This window comes from Rhododendron vialii, chromosome 2a (genome assembly GCF_030253575.1).
Source record: "Rhododendron vialii isolate Sample 1 chromosome 2a, ASM3025357v1".
Classification (NCBI taxonomy): domain Eukaryota; kingdom Viridiplantae; phylum Streptophyta; class Magnoliopsida; order Ericales; family Ericaceae; genus Rhododendron; species Rhododendron vialii.
This window is the reverse complement of record NC_080558.1, coordinates 914040-935389: the sequence shown is the minus strand read 5'-3', so window position 1 is coordinate 935389 and position 21350 is coordinate 914040. Positions and strand designations below refer to the sequence as shown.

At 34.9% G+C, this 21350-nt stretch overlaps 1 protein-coding gene across 1 annotated transcript; it reads left to right on the top strand.

The window, feature by feature from the left end:
• Nucleotides 1-13005: 13005 nt before the first annotated feature.
• On the top strand, nt 13006-14233 carry LOC131316163 (protein SRC2-like). Its single transcript, XM_058345440.1, has 2 exons — nt 13006-13425; nt 14009-14233. The coding sequence occupies exons 1-2, from the start codon at nt 13006-13008 to the stop codon at nt 14231-14233; spliced, it is 645 nt and encodes a 214-aa protein (XP_058201423.1).
• Nucleotides 14234-21350: the final 7117 nt, after the last annotated feature.

The following is a 21350-nucleotide window of genomic DNA, read 5'->3' as shown; positions in this document are numbered from 1 at the left end:
GTGTCCATTTTGTAAAGTTAGGAGGGTGAAAGTTGGTGCATTGTCTATTTTGTCTCTAAAAGTAGATTTCATTTTGAAAAATTAGTGAGTAAAAGTGTAATGATGATGGATAAGTAGGGAAAGTGGAGGAAAAAATTGATGTGAAAGGTGTAATGATGATGTCTTTTTAATAAGTTGGAGTTACGAAGCAGGACACTTAAAAAGGGACGGAGGGAGTAGTTTTAATGGATTATAGTGCTAGAAATCGAGCCCATGCATCAAAACCCATGAACCGAGATTTTCCTCTGTTTTTCGGAAAGCTACTGTAGCTGAAGCTGCTGAACGTTGAGTTTTAAAAATGTTGTGCTAGAATTACACTTAGGTCCCTGTACTTACTTCCGCCCTAAATTCGGCCCTAAACTTATTTTTGACTTATTATCATCATTTACATTTTAAAGTATGAAATGACAAACACATGTTTATCCATGATTCATGTTAATGTAATTATAGTGTATATAAGTATACATCAACTAAACTATAGGTAAAATAGAGAACATGCTAAAATAAATAATAATCTATAAGGAACTTATAAATGGATTAGATGAAAAGACAAATTAGTAGTAATAATGAAAACAAAAACAAAAAAATAGTTAAACAACTAAACTTATTGTTAACTTAAAATATTTGTATTAACTGTTATATTAATGTCTTACTACGTGAAAGTGTGATGTGAATTGATAAAAATTAGGTATGTCAAAGTATCCTAAGGTTTACGAGATACTACAAAATTAATAATCTCAAGTATAATAAAGATGGAAATGAAACCTATTCAATAAAAACATAATAATCCGAAAGGCACCGGCCCAATCCAAAACCCTTATATGTTTAATTACTTGCACGTATCAATTGTTATATTTTGTTATGTCATTGAAATGTATCATTTGTATGCGTTATCTTGTTATTGATAAATCATGTTGTACGTACTAGATTGGACTTAGGTTCACTGGGTGGTTACGAGTAGTGAATCATGTAGACGATGATAAGTAAATGAAAAATGGTAAAGTGAGAGTACAGTGTGGATTGTGAATTGAGTCAGGGCGATAGCAAGGGTAACCTATGGGGCTCTATGTTGAAATGGGTTACCTGCGGGGTCTGGTGATGAGATATGTTGTGACACTGACGTATGAAACGTCATGGAAAGTTTCTCTTCGAGGAGGGGAATGGGTCCCATGAGACGGTTATAGTTAGTTAGATGTTAATGTATGATATGTCATGAGAAGTTTCTCTTTAAGGAAGAGAATGGGTCCCATGAGACGGTTATAGTTAGCGTGGGGTAGTGAATGTCCGACCCCAATATACGATACGTCATGGGATGACTCGATCCTCCTGTTATGATCTTAAGTGAGAACATGCTCGGTACATAACTTAGATGCGCTCACCTAGGACCCTGGTACAGGATAAGCAAGAGGAATGGTGGACCCATGAGACGGTTGTAATTAGTGGATGTGGGAGGAAAGGATCTCGTAGAGATGATCCTTAGATTTCATGTAAGATGATGGATAGTAAAGAAAAAGACGATGTGCTATAATTTTGTATCTCTCGTGAATTATCAATTGTGATATTATTGAATGCTAATTGTAGAGTAAGGGGTTGGTAGGATTGGGATTATTCTACTGGGTGAATTATCACTCACGGATACATTTGTATCTTGGTAAATCACTTGATTCGGCGATCAATTTGCCAAAGAATGCAAGGTTCAATGATGGAGCAGTTTGACACAGGAAGAATACCGAAGGCGAAGACTGAAAATTCTTGAATTCTGTATCAACACTAGAGTCGCTCTGAAGATGTCTAAATAAAATGTTAGTTTTTTTTTTAATTTTTAAATGTAAATTTTATATAACGACAAATAGAGGCCTAGTAATTTGTAAAATTCAGTGTATTTTAGAGTTAATGCTTCCGAAATTTCTTAAAAAATTGGGGTGTTACAGTTGTAGCCCAGGTGCGTTTTAGAAAATCAAAAAAAAAAGTTATATATAAAAATTGTGTCCAAGTTTTTTTTAGCTTAGCTCATTTATTTGTTTAGTCTAACCCACCAAGTCACGAACCCATTTATTTGTTCCTTGGTTGGTGGGTGTGCATGTTGTTAAATGCAAAGTATTGACTGGTGTTCATTTTTTACTGATTGGTTGATGCATAATACTGGCTGGTGTGTTTAAATTATAAAATATAATCTTACTCTTTTAGGTTTAAATTATAATGAAATAACAAAAAAAATTTGGAGCATTTTTTGAGATTTGTTGATGTCCAGGGGTTTTTACGGGAGCATTTTTTTTTCATATTGTGCATGTTAAAAACACAACTGCATTAACTCTTAAGAAATAGATATCCGATATCAATCACTCGTTACAATCTGGACATTCACAATAAGCGCTCGCAATATGCACAGTGCATGAAATAGATTACAAGCCCTTATTTCTTAGAGATTGTCTGTATACATATTATATACACTGTTTTGCCCACCAAAATATTTTTTAGGTTAGCTAAGGATATAATCAATTCTTCTTTCCTCTCTTGAAAGAAACGGATATGATGGAGGCTTTCGAAGTAAATCATGAAAATGGTCGAAACAGATATGATGGAGGCTTGCAAAGTAAATTAATGAAAAGGTCAACGGTAAAACTCTTGTGGACTTTTCTTTTCTTTTTTTTATATTAGTACTATTTACAATCAAAATTAGTGTGTAAAACACAACACATAACCAATCTCTATCTGTTATAGCATTTTTGTTTCTGTTTAGTGTTGCTGACTTTGAATTATTCAAGGGTGATGTTGGGACTCCGAGTCCCTACAATGCTTTGAACGAGCTGCAACTTGCAGCCCATCAAAACGGCAGCGTTTTGGCCGCCGTTTTGGGCCAAACCCTCTCCCCTCTTAGGCTCCGTTCCGCAACTCGATTTAAGTCTTTATTTTTAAGAAGGCAATTTTAAGCTCAAAAATAATGTATTTACGCAAATAATTTTTCTACCAATATGGATCTTATTTGATAGATCCCATTAAGATCTTTTATACGGTGCAAAAAAAATTAAAAAATTATTTTTTATTTACATTATTTTTGAGTTTGAAAATGTGAAATAAACTGCTTATATTTTAAGAAGGTTTCTGGAACGGTGCCTAAAAGGTACGTGAACAGTTGTAAATAAATGTAATATCCAAAGAGGAACAAGAACACTTTTAGCAAAGCTTTGATGAATTTTAATCGTTGATTGAGTTTTTTCCATCAGTTCTTGTGATTCACTCCAGTTTGCTAGAGATTCTAAACGAGAATATAAACTCCATGGAAAAATGGTTGGTTACGTAGTTCTCTTTCTTCATCCAGAATTAATAGATTTTATGAATTGGTTGCTTTTCAAATTAATCTTAAGTTCCGCTAAGAACTTTTTCTTTTAGAACATTTTGTCCTTATTTAAAAAAATTCTGCGATTGTTCGTTTTATGTAAAAATTTTATGGATTATTGATTAGTCTTGACAAGACGAATCGGAAAAGTAAAAAAAATTACTTTTATCTAAATATTTTTGGAAATAACCATTTTTTAGCAAAAAAAAGTCAATTTTTTTACTTAATAATGGTTATTTCCGGAAATATTTCGGTAAAAATAAAAAAAATTTACTTTTCCGAGTTGAGAGGAATCAAAAAGTCAAAAAAATTTGGCACAAAATTAACAAACGAAAAAAAAATTCAAATAAGGACAAATTAAAAAAAAGGTCCTAAAAGCCCTTCTAGTGCTAGTGGAATGAGTTTCAGTTAGAAGCATTTTTCCCATATCTGATTTAGAATTGAAGTCGTTTAAATAAAAAAAATAAAAAATTTCGCTTGATGACCAGAATTGATCAGAAATTATAGATTTTTGGTTTGGAGTACTCCATCACAAAGAAAAGGACAAATGGGTCTGAGGAGAGAGAGAGAGAGAGAGAGAGAGGGGGAGGGGGGGACTTGTGTGCATCTTGGCCCAAAACAGCGCCGTTTTGATGGGCTGCAAGTGCAGTTCTTTTGGAGCACGGCAGGGACTCGGAGTCCGTGATGATGGCCTATGGTCAAAGGCTTTTAGTCCATTACATTTCTTCACCTCTTCTATATGCATGGAAGGTGTCGATTCTCATCAGGAGCGCGAGTGCTTACTGTGATGGTTTGGACTTATTCAATCCTTACGTTGATTAGCGACACTCCTTCCTCATCCTCTTAAGATAGGCTAAACATCTATTGAATGACAAAAAAAAATAGTCTAACAAAACACTCATATTGGAACAAAAATGAAAGTGCAATCTTCAAAGAAGGGGGCGACTATTCGCAACCCCTTATTTTCTTCATTAGCCCAATAAAAATCTTCAAATAATTACAACATAAGTCCTCAATGCAAAATGTCCTATTTGCCCTTCTAACTTTTTGGACACAATATATATTTCGGTAACTAACTGTTGAAAAAATATATATAATTTGGTAATTAACTGCCGAATTCTGATATATACTTCGGTATTAGGTTACTAAAAATATATTTGACAATATTATATTACTAAAGCTTAGAAAAGTCCTGTATATATATACATTTCGGTAATGGACTGCCGAAAATATATAAACTGTAACGCCCCGACTTTTCAGAAGCAAAATAAAATAAAATTTTAAGAAAATTTGCTAAATAAATATAATTTTTCAAAATAAAGTTTAGCTATTACAGTCACAAAGATAAATTTGTTGATTCAAAATACATTAATTTCAGAGCTGACTCTAGGCTTGATACAAATCCGAAACATACTCGATCTTCGTTCTTGATATTCTTTCCGTGTTGAACTGCAACATCTTTGAATCATCTCCAGTGAATCCTGCGCCCTCTAGTAAATTGATCGCCGAAGCAAACAATTTGCCAGGATATAGACGTATCCATGAGTGATAAATCACCCAGTAGAATAATCCAACCCAACCACCCCTCTTACATTACAGATAGCAAACAGCAGGATAATAGTAGTGCTAAAAAGCAAGACAGAGTTTGTTCCTCATAAACCAGTTTATTACTATCCATTAACTTATCGTGTAATCTAAGATCTCCTCCGCGGAATCTTTCCTCCCCAACCGCTAGCCATGCTCGGTCCCATGAGATCACTTCCCTTTGCTGTCGCAGATGTACCTAAGTTATGTACCGAGTATGCATCCCAATAACTACAACAAGGGAAAAGTTTATCATGCCTGAATCACAACTAGGGTTCGCCTATCTTATATACCACTTCGCCATCATCGCTGGACACACGCCAGTTTATCAAATCATCACTGGACACACGCCAGTTTATCAACTCATCACTGGACACACGCCAGTTTCAATCTCATTACAAATCTCAACATCACGCCTGCAGGCAATCTAGAAATAAAACTTTTCAATTCATCTATTACTTAGCACCGTCCAAGTGAATTCTATTTGTATACCACCCCATGTGTCTAGAGTCCAATCTAGCACTTAAATCAAGTGTCGATGCAGTATACAACAAATCAATAATAATTAAAACAATTAATAAACAATGTAATCACGCAACTTATTATGAACAGGTCGTTGCCCTTAATCTTGTATAGTCACAATTAGGGCTGTAAACGAACCGAATCGAGCCGAACCCTGTTAAGTTCGGCTCGGGTTCGTTAAGGTATGAGTTCGGCTCGGGTTCGGCTCGAGTTCGATTCGAGCCTGAACAACTTGGCTCGAGTTCGGCTCGTTAAAATTTTTCAAGGCTCGGGTTCGGCTCGGTTGGGTTCGTTAAGATACTAGTCTGGCTCGAGTTCGGCTCGGGTTCGATTCGAACTTGAACATCTTGGCTCGAGTTTGGCTTGTTAAACTCAAATGAATCATCGAGCCAAGCCGAAGCTAAGCTCAAATTGAGCTCGTCAAGACTTAGGTTTGATTCGGCTCCGCTCATTAAACTCAAGCGAATCCAAACTCTCTCATTGATCGTATAGAATTTGAGAGAAAAATAAGTATTGAATTATATATACAACCTTAAAATTTTTTACATTTACAAATAGACCCCTATTGAATTATTAATTAAATTTAAGTTTAGGTTTGCAAACCTAACCGAGCCGAATACCGTTAGGCTCAGGTTCGGCTCATTTACGAAACGAGCCTAGAATTGAGGTTCAGGTTCAGTTCGTTTAGCAGACGAATCGAACTCGAATGAGCTCTTACCGAATCGAGCCTCGAACAGTTCGCGAATGGCTCAGTTCATTTACAGCCCTAGTCACAATGTCAATAATAAAGTAAGAGTTTTAAAAGAAATTAAAAGGAAAATTTTTTAGGTTCTTATTAATTAATTCTAAGATAATAGATTAATTAAAAACTAATTAAATACATTAATTAGATAAAAATATTGAAATATTTATCATGACCTAAATAAGAGTCCTAAAGGTCCTACGCAACCAGTTGAGTGTCAAAAGTTGGGTTCGGAGGGTCACGAGATTAATTTAAATAAAAACGTTAAATAAAGTGGCCGAAAGTGAAGTAAATAGATAATAAATAATTTACAAATTAAAATATGTTACGGTTAAAAAAATTTCATCTTCAGAATATAGAGAGTCTAAATAAAATTATTCGGGCATTTATAATAAGGTTTATAAGGTCGTAAAGAATTTTTTATCGGAAACGCTATAGAAATAACAATAAATAGCAAATTAAATAAAAAAAAAATATTAATTTAACAAGATATCATCTTTGAGATGCAAGAAGTTTAGGAAAAATTAGTTTGGGTGTTAAAACGTTGTTTGGAAGGTCGCAAAAATTTTTCGTCGGTAAACTTTGATAGATAATGAATAAATAATTAAATAAATAGATAATTAAATATAAAAAAATATATTTATAGTTTGGGAGCCCAGACGCAAACTCGCGACTGGTTCTTGCGGTCCGCAGGTTGCGGCCGCAAGGTACGGTCCAGATTCGATTTTTTTGGTTTTTCGTCACGGTTTTGATGCATGGGTCCATTTAGGGCATAGAGTTAGGCTTAAAAACACTTAATATACTTAGATGAGTGTTTGGAATGGATTATAATACCTTGGTTCGGGCCGAATTGATTTTAAAACGACACTTGAGTTTTTGGAGAAGACAACTTCGGTTTTGGCGATCGGGGGACCTTGGGCTGGAATTAAATGATGTTTGGGGATGCTTGGGGTTGAGGGAAGTGATTGGAATGATCAATTCGGATCTCGGTTGGTCGTGGCTATGAAACTCACTTTTCTCTCTCTTTCCTTCTCACTCTAAAACTCCATGGATTGGAGCTTCGTTTTTTTCGAATTTTCTCTCTCTTCTGGACTGGTGGGGCGTGGGGAATATTGTGGTATGCCCTAGGGTCGGAGTGATGGGGTATTTATGAACGAATTTGAAGAGGGTTATGAAATTGAATTTAAATAAAACTCTACCTCTTGGGTTAGGAGATGGATGGAAATACGGACGAATTTGTGGCTAGGGAGAAAGTAGAAACTGAGTAGGAAAGGAAGAGACGGAAGGAGTGTGCAAGTAAATTGAAAAAAAATAAACTAGGATAATTAAGATAATTATATTTGTATAAATCTAGTAAGAAAAATAATTAGTTTTATTATTAATAATACTTTTTAAATAACTAGTCGATTACTATAAACTATTTGATTAAAAATAATTTCTTTATAAAAAAAAATTATGGCAAAAATCCGGGTCGTTATATAAACAATTCTGTAACTAACTGTCGAAATTATTTAAATATTACGGTATTCAAATGTCAAAAACATTACATTTTTTCGGACTTGAAACGCCGAAAATCTGGTGTTTCGGTAGGAGAGGGGTATAATAAGAAGATTTGGGGAACTTAATGGGTTATATGAAGTAAATAAAGGAAAATTAATTGGATATATGGAGTAAATAAAAGAAGTGGGCTAATGGAGTAAATAAAGGGTTGCGAATAGTCACCCCCTCAAAGAAACGACCCTGATATTTCGGAAGGATTTTTCCATATTTTGTAGTCACTTTCATGTTTTTTAATATATAAATTGTCCAAAAAAATTCAGTACGTGTTTCAATTTTTAATCCATTAAAGAACAAAAACTTAATTTTGAGGGTTTTGGAGACAAAAGTAAATTATGGCCCTTTAAAATAAAGTGATCAGATCTTCGTACCGGTTCAAATGGATTAAAAATTGGATGACTTAAATTTTTTGGACTGTTTATATATTGAAAAATATGGTAAAAAAAATTAAGTACTTCAATTACCAATCCGTTTGAACCAGTACGAAGATATTATTTCTGATCCTAAAGATTCAGAATTAATTTTGTCTCTAAAATTCTCATAATTAAGTTTCTACCCTACCCTAGAGAGTCCAGAAGGAGAGGGTATGAGCGAGGAAAAACTGTCGTTTTAAGTTGAAATGGGCAATGGGGGGGGGGGGGGGGGGGGGGGGTGGTGTTATGTAGTGGTGGACGCAGCACCATGTTGCATACCTTCGAGTCGTCGGATCGTGTATCCAATGGCTCAGATCTCATCTCGGCATGAAAGGCTCTCGATCATTGGTTGCCTAAATGAGATCCAAGCATGAGATTCAACAACGGACAAGGTTAATCCCATATGTCCTATGTTTGTTTTGAATACCGTTTGACAAAGATTAATGGTTCAATTGTCCAAATTGCCCCTAGTCCAATCGTCTAACACCAACTACTCTTTACAACCACATCAATCAAAAAAAAAAACAAAACAAAACTTCGTTTTTTTTTCGTGTGGTCTAAGTGTTTTTTATTTACAAAACCAAAAGAAAAGAAAAGAATTGCTAATTTTTTAATCATATCAAAAAGAAAGAAAAAACGCAAAAGTTGATTAGTTAACTGCTATTTTATTTACCAAATCAAAAAAAACAAAAAACAAACATTGCTATTTTTTTAAATCATATCGAAAAAAATAAAGAAAAAAAATGCAAAAGTTGATTAGGTAGAGCTTCTAACACAAAAAAAACTACATATTGAGATTATTAGGCTTGTTTTCAAAATGTTTGCATTTTAAAAAAAAATATATAAGGATTAACTTTGCTCTTAATCCCTTTAATTTTTGTCTGTCTCCCATGAGGGCAGGGAAAGGGAGGGAACGTGGGGGCACGTGCTCCCGCTCGAAACTAAAATAATTTTGTTATATTTTCGTATATTTGCATAATTATGAAATTAAGTGTTCTATTACACATAAACAAGTGCACATATCTTAAAAATATACATATAAAACTAGTTTTATGTTTCAATTTCATCATATGGTGCATTTATACTTGTTGATTTTCGAACTATTTGTCTACTTGGATCGATTCTTTCTTAATTGTACTTATTTTTAACCATCTAAGAGCAATATTTTAAAATAATATCATCAATAAAACTATATCGATCATTCGAAAACTTGTGGATGTTCATGTAAAACATACTCTCAAATTTTGTCTGAGATTTGTGCTTATTTTTACATAATTTAAGTGAAAGTATGTGTTATATATTTTTGTGGTTTGTATTGCATGCTTTAATTATGTAACGATCTTATTGTGGTTAACTAGAAAAATAAAATTTCGCCACTATGATTAACAAGGTGCCCCACTAAATGACATTTCTGAATCCGTTCCTGCATGAGGGGGTCTTTATTTTAGTTAAAATGCGAACCCCCTTTTTCTGATCAAATTTTAATGATCCGAGCCGCTCAATGTGTTCAGAACGTAATTGTTGCCGGAGTGATTTTGACGGAACTACTTAGAGATTGCAGAGAATTGGTGTTGCATTTTGCAGAGATTTCAGTTTTGGCGGGCTCCAAAATGAAAGCAACCCTTAAAACTCACGGTCTTTGCACGAAGAGGAGTGGAGAGAGAAAATAGAAATTACGGTTGACTCGAGAAGGGAAAAAAAATGAAAATTAATAAATGAGTTGGGTGGGTGGGCGGCGGGCCCCACACCAACTTTAAGGGAGTGTTTTTTCTGAGTATGTAATGTAGCGTCTCCCGTATATAATTCAAGGCCGCATAGAATAATTAATTCCTTAGTATGTAAACACTTTGTTATACTTCCTCCTCAAATGCTATTTGTTAAGGGAAATGATTTTGTTACTCTATTTTGCAGAGGAGTGCCATTAACAAAAAAAAGAATAGCAAAATCAGCAACTTTTGTTAATGGGTAAATCTCTCTGCGTCTCCCTCTCTCTGTGGTGTAAAATTCTACTTTTGATAAAGTCCATGTACGTACCCAAAAATGCCCGCACAACTGCATCAAAACAAGTGAGTTTTAATTTGGTACCCCATTTCTAACAATTAATAGTAACTAGAGGCTCGGGCACATGCCACGCAATGCGTGTGTAAGTCAAATTTTGTCAAAATATGCAAATTAGCTTCTCGGCTCTCGCTTTGTATGATCCAATTTTGAAAAAACTCGACTTGCACATGCATCACATTTACATCGGTTAAAATTCTTAACTTAAACTTAACTAAAGGAAAGAATTCTGAAATGAGTTGTTAATTACAAAATAGCTTCTCATTTCTTGGCCTAACAGGTTGGCACAATGGTCAAAGTCTGAAACTATCCATACGGGCATTTCTTCAATTCTAATTGGCTTACGATATAATGGACGATGAAATTGATCTCCAAAAATTAATCGAGATAGGAGCAAGCTAACACGGAAACTCTAAATTAAAAAAAGAGACTTTTTCACTGTTAATTGTTCGAATGGGTTTACAACCAAAAAATAAAGTAAAGTGACGGTTTGATGATAGTATTTTAGAAAAGTGACGGTTTTGATGTGCAAAGACAATATGCATCGACAACAGTGTAGATTTAAAAATAATGAAAATTATGTATATGGTGCTCTCAACAATCTAAGTGGCAAGCAGAGATGATATGTGATATAGCTACTAGAAATCTGTTTTTATCTCTCTTTCTCCTGATTGTCAATTATGTTAGCGATGGTCCTGATTGTCAATTATGTTAGCGATGGTGAAGATGAATGAAACAACACAAAATTATTTCATGTTCACACCTTTGGCCAATCGTTTGAATTTTTTAATTTGATTTGATTCTACTTTAGTTTGGCATCAAGTCATTGTCATTCTCATTGTCTCGAGAAATTATTCATTGCCCTTGGGGCAACACGTCAGCTCTTGCTTCCACCAATCAAAATTTACCTTTTGCTATTCCCCCTCTGACACCCATCCCCGACCCTACAGCACTTTTTCCAAACTTTTCCCCCGGCTCTCCCCAGACCCTAAAACGTTGCCGTTTTATTTTTAAAAAAAAAATTCAAAACCATCTATTTGCAATCCTATGGAACAGAAACGTAATTATGAGAGCTTTAGAGCCAAAATTTAACTATGTCCCTTTAGAATAATATGATCAGAATAAAAATATCCGCACACCCGTTTAAACGGATTAAAAATTGAAGCACTTAATTTTTTAACCATATTTTTTAATATATAAACGGTCTCAAATTAATATATAAACGGTAAGTATTTAAATTTTCACTCCGTTTTATTTTGATTATATTTACAAGATCTTCGCACTGATTCAAATGGAGTAAAAATTTGAGCATTTAATTTTTTGAGACTGTTTATTTATTCAAAAATATGGTTAAAAAATTAAGTGTTTCAATTTTTAATCCATTTAAACGGGTGTGAAGATCTTATTATTTTAGTGGATAGCGGAAAGCCTTTTTCTTTTGATTCAGAGAACTTGAGTAGGTTATTCTGCTAAATAAGTCAAGTGATTTTTTTTTTTTGTCCTTATTCAAATTTTTTTTTGGGTGACTCGACTTATTTGAAACCGTTTATATATTAAAAAATATGATTAAAAATTAAGTGCTTCAATTTTTAATCCGTTTGAACGGGTGTGCGGATATTTTTATTCTGATCATATTATTCTAAAGGGACATAGTTAAATTTTGGCTCTAAAGCTCTCATAATTACGTTTCTGTTTCATAGGATTGCAAATTGATAGTTTTGAATTTTTTTTAAAAAAATAAAACGGCAACGTTTTAGGGTCTTAGGGTCTGGGGAGAGCCGGGGAAAAGTTTGGAAAAAGTGCTGTGGGGTCGGGGATGGGTGTCAGAGGGGAATAGCAAAAGGTAAATTTTGATTGGTGGAAGCAAGAGCTGACGTGTTACCCCAAGGGCAATGAATAATTTCTCCATTGTCTCCATTCCCCTTTTACTTAATTTGATTCTATTTTCGTTTTGCATCAGGTCATCGTCTATCCGGTCAGTACGTAGTAATGTAGGATGACCACTTCTAATTCTGTATTTTAATTGGCCCCAAAAAACAGATCATAAGTACAACCAAATCAGAACATGTATGTTCAAATGGTAATTGACTGTCACGCTTCTTCTTTTTTTTACACTCCTTTTTTGTGTTCTTGTGATATGAATTTACAAACTTAACCTTTTATTTGTATACTATTTCACACTTGGAAGAGCGACATTGTAAATTCACATCACAAAAAGACAAAACAAAGAAAGAGTGTGATTATAAAAAATGAGAGCGTGAAAATCACTATCCGATTGAAATTCCACAAAAGTTTGAACAATCAAATTTGTATGAAATGAAACAATCAAGGTCGTCTACCACGTCCAGAAGGTGGAAGACTAAAAACATAAAAACGAACTTTTTAAGATGCATGCAGTTGTGGGGTGGCCGATTGAACTATAGCGTACTTTTTAAGATGCATGCAGTTGTGTTTTTTCTTTGAAAGGCACATGCATGCGGTTGTGTGGATGGATGCAGTTATGTGGTGGCCTAAAATTTCTTATCTAATAAGTTTGACAAAAGTTGATTGTAATTTGAATTGTTTTTTTTTTCCACAATGGCCCCACTGCTACGTGGTAGACAGTGGGTGGTACGGTGAGTGGTTCGGTGAAAGAGATGCGGTGGGTGTATTGCCTTATATATACTTTCCCCACCCACAAAGAGTACACACACATCTCTCAGACACTCTCTCTCTCTCTCTCTTCAAATTTGGTATGCTAAATTCATATTAACATGGCGTACAGGCGTTTGGAGATCAACGTGATATCCGCAAAAGACCTCAAGAACGTCAACCTAATCAGCAAGACGCACGCGTACGCCATCGTTTCGATCTCCGGTGACCCGAGGGCGAACCAGCAGCAGAGGACCGCGGTGGACAGGAGCGGAAACGCCAGCCCCACCTGGAACTTCCCCTTGACGTTCGCGGTCGAGGAGTCCGCCGCCCAGAGCAACCGCCTCGGCGTCACGTTCAGGATACGTTGCGAGCGGACCCTCGGTGATAAGGACATCGGTGAGGTGCACGTGCCGCTGTCGGAACTCATTGGGCCGACTGACGATGGCGAATTATTGCAATCCGATACTTATCAGGTGGCGTATTATTATTTTCAGGTGTCTTCACCTTGTTGTTCATTGTTTTCCGGTAGAAATTGTGAGGTCTCGTCATTCAGTTAATTCTTGTTTATGTTTTACTAATTTTCTAACAATATTCTTGTTTTCATTTTTGTTCTTGTCAAAATCCTTGTAAAATCATTAAAATCCTTGTAAAATCATTTTTGTTCTCGTCAAAATCCTTGTAAAATCATTAAAATCCTTGTAAACTCATTTTTGTTCTTGTCAAAATCCTTGTAAAATCATTTTTGTTCTTGTCAAAATCCTTATAAAATCATTAAAATCCTTGTAAAATCATTTTTGTTCTTTTCAAAATCCTTGTAAAATCATTTTTGTTCTTATCAAAATCCTTGTAAAATCATTAAAATCCTTGTAATGATATTTCGGGAACGGGGCCTGACTCAAAGAGATCGATGCTTTTTAGATCCACAAGAGTGACAGTGACTTATTATAAGTCTGGGTGATTTTGTTGAATTTTGCAATGATATGAAGCAAAATGGCCGAATTGTTTATAGTATATATATACACTCGCACATTCTTCATTGTTTTCCGGTTGAAAATGTGAGGTCTCGTTATTCAGATAATTCTTGTTTGTGTTTTACTAATTTTCTAAGAATATTACTATCAGGTTCGAAGGCCATCGGGAAAGCGCAACGAAGGCGAGCTGAATTTCTCTTACAAGTGGGGGCCGAGAATGGCCAGCGCGCCAGCTCCGCCACCGCTGGATTATGAATACCCGCCCGTCCAACAACCACAGCAGAATAATTGGTTGGCCAAGTTACTGTGTGTAGAATTGGGGAAGCTTTTCATCGGTGATGTAATCTCGGATGGCTTTGGATCGGAACTGGGGTGATATAGTGCACTTCTCGCATTGTTCTTGAGTATTTATTCCGAGGGGTGTTTAAAAGTTTACTTTTTGACTTTTCATTTTTAATTTTTTGCATTTTTAGGTTTTTGGATTATGATCAAAATATGTTTTTAAGTATGGTAAGAGTGTTTGGAAGATATGTCTACAATGTATTTTGGAACAATAATAGTGTTTGGAAGATAAATGATGAAAATAAATTATGGTTTGAGTTTTTACCAAGTTGTCCTTGGCCTTTATTATTGTGTTAAAATATATATGAATATTTATTTTTTCTTTTATAGCATTTCTTTTGAATTTTCATATGTGAGGTGTAAGGACAATTTTAGAGCCTGCGCAAATGGAGAAGTTCTATTTCTAAAATTCCCTTCCAATTCCGTGCAGCATGTGGCAGTAATAATGGGAGGACAAAACTGGTAAATAGCTAAAAATAGTTAGGGTATTTTGGTAATTTGACATAAAATGTTAAAAGCCAAAACCTCGAAATGGACCTTCTGCCTTCATTCTGGGTTCTTGCCCCTTTAAGCAAAATTAGTGAATGTGTTTTCCGAAAATGAGCTCCCAAACACTCAAAATGCAAAAATGAAAATCTAAAAATGCAAAAATGCACTAACCAAGCACGGACTGGGGGAAGCTGCTGTGCAGCTTTGTGTTGCGCACCTGCCAGCGAGGTCTTGCCGGCATCGGTCCGGCGATCGGAGACGTTCACTGCGTAGAACTTGTCGAGTTTTACGTGTGTGCCAAAAATCAGCTCGATCAAATATTGCTAAGTGCCTTACCGGAATATATATAACTTGAAAAAAAATAAATCCTAATGGATACAAAACATTGGATCAAAACCACTGAATCCATTTTTTTCCAGTTATATGTGTTCGAATGAGGCACTTATCGATATTTGATCGAGTTGATTTTTGCCCGCACGTAGAACTCGACGAGCTCTACGCGGTGAACGTCTCTGATCACTGGACCAATGCCGGCAAAGCCTCGCCGGCGGGTGCGCAGCACGCTGTGCAGCACGAAGCTGCACAACAGCTTCCCCCAGTCCAACCAACCACCCCGTCATTGAAATAAACAGTAAAACACTTTTACGTATTATTTTTTAATTTATTTGCACCAAATTTAATATCTCAATTAATTTGTATAGTAATGTAGAAAAAATTAAAAAATTAATGACACGTATAGGAGTACTTTTGTAATGCCTCGAATTTTGGGTACGTTAAAAAGACAATTTTATTGGAACTCAAAAGTGGAGTCTGGCTTTTTATTACATCACAACCTCCATAAGAGTACTTTCATTACAAAATGGAGGGAAACTAGGGTTCCTAATCTACAGCTCCGTCTGCTCCTCCATGTTAACCAGTTCTTCAACTCCGAAAGCCTTCAAGGTGTAGAGTTCACCATATTTAACTATAAGGTCTGACACATTATACCAGCTTCGCCACCAATATAATATGTCAGGGTCACTAAAGGTAACAACATGAGCTACAAAAGCTCAATAAAAATAATCCATACCCACTAACCTTTAACTTACAAACAATAGATCATAAAATTAACGATTTCCACAAAGTACATGCATAATTGATGAAACAGCTGACAATGTCACATTTACATTCACTTATCCAAACTAACGTTGGTATCCTTGATTTTCTGAGTTTCTCCTACGCGACATTTCGTAGACCGTTTCGAATTTCAATGATTCGAGCCGCTCAATATATTCAGAACGTGATTTTAAAGATACTAAAAAGAAATCAGCCAAAACAATGACCAGTAAGGATTTCATCCGAACAGTTCGAACCATTTTTTATTGAACGGTTCAAATAAAAATTGCTCAAATTATGCCATTTCCGGTCATTTTTTTTGCCGATTTCTCATGAGTACTGTTAAAATCACGTTCTGATCATATTAAATAGCTTGAATCATCAAAATTCGATTGAAAAATAAGAGAAATAAAAAAATCTACATTTTAACTAAAATGGAGATCCCCTTGTGAGACACGGACTGCCCTTTAACTCGGGGGAAAAAAGGTGGAGACCCTTCCACTCGAATAAAATAGAATAAGTCCTACGTTTAGTACTTGTGGGTCGTGGAACCAACCGATAAGTTAGAGTAGTTGCTACTCGCCGGTAAAGATTCATGCTTTACTTTCATGTGTATATAATGGAAAATTTTGACCCTTAAAGTTGGTGTGGGGTCCACCCACCCATCCAACTCATTTAATTTTCTTTTTTTTTCTTTTCGGACCAGTCCTCATTTCTATTTTCTCTCTCCTCGTCGAATAATTAACTGCATAGAATAATTAATTCCTTAGTATGTAAACACTTTGTTTTTTTTTTTTTTAACAGCGAAGAAGAATTTTATAAATAAAAGAGAAAAGGATAGTACAGATAAAAGGTCAAGAGAAAACATCACAACGCAAAGACAATATCCCAACAATGTGGGCACCTTGCCCCGCAACAATCATCTACATCTCAGCCCGCAAGTTGATAAGGGGTCAACTTGAAAGATCCAACAGCTTAGCAATCAAAGAAATTGTTCCCGCCATGAAATTACAGATAGATCGCCAGAAGTCACCAAGCATCAAAGCCAACCGCAACTCAAATTTCATCCAATAGAGTTATCCAGATTTCATGATAGAGTGAAGCCTGAACATGATATCGTTCATCGTGTATACAGACCCTTCCTTGTTTGATGCCACCCAAAAGGCCAACCTTGCTTTAATAAGGTCAGTAGTTTCCATCCAATCCACCATCTTGTTTTCGAAAACTAGCTCGATCATTTCTAATATTCCATACTGTCCAAATCACTGCAAATGGAATGGATTCCGAAATAATTTTGTGTTTTGACTTAACAATTTCAGCCTTCCACCAGTGAAGCAAGCCTGCAAAAGTTGATGTGGGTACCCATTGCATACCCCACCATGATAAAATATCTGTCCAGGTAAACATTTTGTTATACTTCCTCCTCAAATGCTATTTGTTAAGGGAAATGATTTTGTCACTTCATTTTTTGTTAATGGCATCCCCTGCAAATGTATTTTTGGTGCAGAAAAGTACTATTAACAAAAAAGGGAGTAGCAAAATCAGCAGTCTTTGTTAATGGGTAAATCTCTCTCCGTCTCCCTCTCTCTGTGGTGTAAAATTCTATTTCTAAAATTCCCTTCCAATTCCGTGCAGCATGTGGCAGAAATAATGGGAGGACAAAACTGGTAAATAGCTAAAAATAGTTAGGGTATTTTGGTAATTCAACATAAAATGGGAAAAGCCAAAACCTCGAAAAGGACCTTTTGCCTTCATTCTGGTTCTTGCCTCTTTAAGCAAAATTAGTGAATGTGTTTTCCGAAAATGAGCTCCCAAACACTCAAAATGCAAAAATGAAAATCCGAAAATGCAAAAATGCACTAACCAAACACCCTGTCATTGAAATAAACAGTAAAACACTTTTGTGTATTATTTTTTGATTTATTCGCACCAAATTTAATATCTCAATTAATTTGTATAGTAATGCAGAAAAAATAAAAAAAGTAATGACACGCATAAGAGTACTTTAAATAAAAAGTTAGACTTGTAAACAAGTTTTTTTGAGGAATATTCAAGAAAATGTCCAAAAACTGATTTGTTTGAGCTTTATTCTTTCGATATTTTCCAAAATACTTCTGTAAAACTCATAATCTTTTACTTCTCCGATTTCTCTCATCCTTACTCACTCATAGCACATAAAAGTTTGACGTAAAACTAACAAATACCAATAAAAAAATTGAACAAGTTTGAACCAAAAAATTATTCTGCATAAGTTAATCACTTGCATAAACGCCACTAACCAGTAGTACTAGTTGTTTAGTTCAGAACAAACAACTTTCTTAATTCTTCCTCACTTCAATCAATACATTAGCACACCCTTAAACCAAACCCCTTTCAAACTCTTGACCCCAATTAAACTCATTTCTACAGTTACACAACTACCTTCCTTCGAAGAACTATCGATCCATGGCGGCCCAACCAACAAACAAACCCAACCCAATCCTTCTCTCATTTTGGCCATACATTTTGACATTTTCAGAACGTGTTTTGATAATTAATATCTGCTAAGGACAAGCTAAGAACATTTGTTAATGCTGAAAATATCATTGGCGGGTATTAATTACTGTATCAAAACACTTTCTTGGCCGTCATTTTCCCCAATAAGTTCCACTATATAAAACTATATATTTTCTCTATTCTAAAATGTTTACCTAGTCTGTAAAATGAGAATTTAAAAATAACACACTTTTACAAAAAGGATTCAAATAATTTTTCATAAAATTAAAAGAACTCATTCATATCTAGTAATTTGTCGAATTGTTTTTAAAAATTTTCTTAAACAAATTGTATTATTTCTTAGTTATTGTTTTGCAGACTGAAAAAATATTTTGGGACGGAGGTAGTACAAAACAATATACAGTATTTAGTAAGATATAGACTATATTGTACAAACAAAAGATCACAAAAATTAGACAAACAAATGGAGACGCAGTGAGTATCACTAAAAATTTAATTAAAAATTAGTACATAAAATCAGTGAACGTCAGCAACAATAATACCCGCCGTCCTTAAAATTAAGTCATGCCAAGTCAACACAGTGGTGTTTCAGCTCCTGGCTTGATCCGTTCGTAGTTTATGGTTGTCCAATTCGTAGAAGAACAGAAAATAAAGCTAACTTGGCTGCTAAGTAAATAGTAAATACTACCAATTAACAGAGCAATCTATTGAGCGACATCGAGAGCTATCGATCGAACGAAATTTTGACCATGCCGAAGAGATTGGAAAACTATCGAAAGTGAAGGCCCAGTCTCTCAAGTTAAAAGTGCTATGCCGGACAACAGTGTAAGGTATGTCAACATGTGTAAGAGCATCCGCATTGTAACAAGCAAATGGATGTGAATAAGTAAATTTAATAACAATGCTCAAAAAATACTTCACATTGTAATAACCAAAGTTACAAGTCTTTTAGTAAATAACCAAATTCCACCATTTTCATAACCAAACTTAACAACTTTTACCAATAATCAAAACTCAATAACCAAACTCAACAATTAAATTCAAAACTCAATAACTCAAAAACACCTCATATTGGAATCGTCTCATCGAGACGAATAATTTGGTGTGGTCGGATACGTGATTAAAACTCGTTTGCGATTGGACAAATGTGCATTGTGTATTGTGGGGTTTTTTTTTGTTAGGGATACAAAAATAACTAATGTGGAGGTAGATGTTGTTAAGTTTGATTATTGATTAAATGGATAATCAAATGCTGACGTGACACATTTTGATTAGTACCATTGCGGATGCTCTAATGGACCACTTGGTGCCACCAATTGAAAAATAGAAACCTTCGAGAAAAAATAACGCCAGTACCACCAATTCTTTGCCATCTAAGAGCAAGTACATCAACCGAGGGGAAATAGCTTTTTGGCTACTTTAGATAGGAAAAACTCAAAAAACACCCTGCACCAGAAGAGGTAAAAGAGTAGCTAAAATGAATTTATGAACAATTGTACTCTATTTTTACCTATGCACTATTCACACTCTTTTTTTTTATTATTTCTTTCTCTTCCCCCTCCTTTCTCCTCTTTTAAATAATAAAGATAATAGAAAATGAGTGAAAAAAAAATATTTTAATTGGTATTAAGTAAAATAGATAGTATTAGTGTAGTTGTGAAGAAAAAAATTGATAGCTAAAGTAGAATTGTAAACTGTTCACAAGACATTATACATATTCATTGGTAAACTTGCTCTAAAGTGCAATGCACCACTTGATCCTCTCCAAAATAGCTCACGTGCCTCTCCCTCTCTCTCCACCATGTACGCATAGCCTTCACACATACTCTTGCATTTAAAGCATGCCCCTCCCTGGAAAATGTACATTGACGCGTATGTGCATCTCTCTCTCTCTCTCTCTCTCCCTCCCCCCTTTCTATTTTAAAACTTAAAATACTTATTACTTTTATTTTATATGTTCAATTTTTATGAAATAAATATCTTTGCAATCTACTCGACGAAATGTATCAAACAAGTACCATATTGAATATGAAATTATGTATATAAAAAAATAATACTGTTAATTACTCCCTCCGTTCCACTTTAAATGTTCCTTACGAAGTTTCGTGCATTTTCAAACTCTAAAAAAATATGTTTCTACATATTATTATTTACTATATTTTTTTACACCAAGTTAAAGTACTCAATTTAAAAAAATAATATGTAAAAATATGTTTTTTTGGAGTTTAAAAATTGTACCCGGCGTCCTTGATCCGCACTACCTTTGTGTTGTATATTTGATGCCAAGTACTAAAAACTAGGGGTGATACCGGTCCGGTTTCGATCAGTTTTAGCGTATTTTTCGGTCGAAATCGGTTATCTAGTTTGAGATTTTTAGAAACTGGAACCGGCTGAGATAATACGTTACCGGTTTCGACCAGCTCAACCGGTTATAGTCTTGTTTATTCGGTTTATTCGATTTTCATTCATGGGCCATATTTTGAGCCCGACATATAAAAAAATCCACAATTCAACTCCACAAAATATCAACCAAAAACTCATAATTCAACCCCCCACCCCCTTTTTTTGGGTCCAACAAAAAAGGATCACTTTTGAACCTAATGCATGAAAAAAAGCCCATAAAAAAAATATATATATATATATATATATATATATATATATATACACACACACACAAATTATCAAGTGAGGGATCCCTCACTTTGTTAAAATGCGGGACTTTCATTTCCCGATCAAATTTTGAAAATCCGAACCGTTCAATGTGTACAGAATGTGATTTTAAGGGTTCCCGCGAGAAATCAGCAAAAAAAATGACCGGGAAGGGCTTCATCCGAGCAGTTTTTTTTGAACCGTTCAATGAAAACTGCTCGGATGAAGCCCTTCCCGGTCATTTTTTTTGCTGATTTCTCGCGGGGACCCTTAAAATCACGTCCTGATCACTTTGAGTGGCTCGGATCATCGAAATTCAATCGGGAAGGAAAGTCCCGCATTTTAAAAAAATAAGGGATCCCTCACCGGATATATATATATATATATATATATATATATATATATATATATATATGAATGAT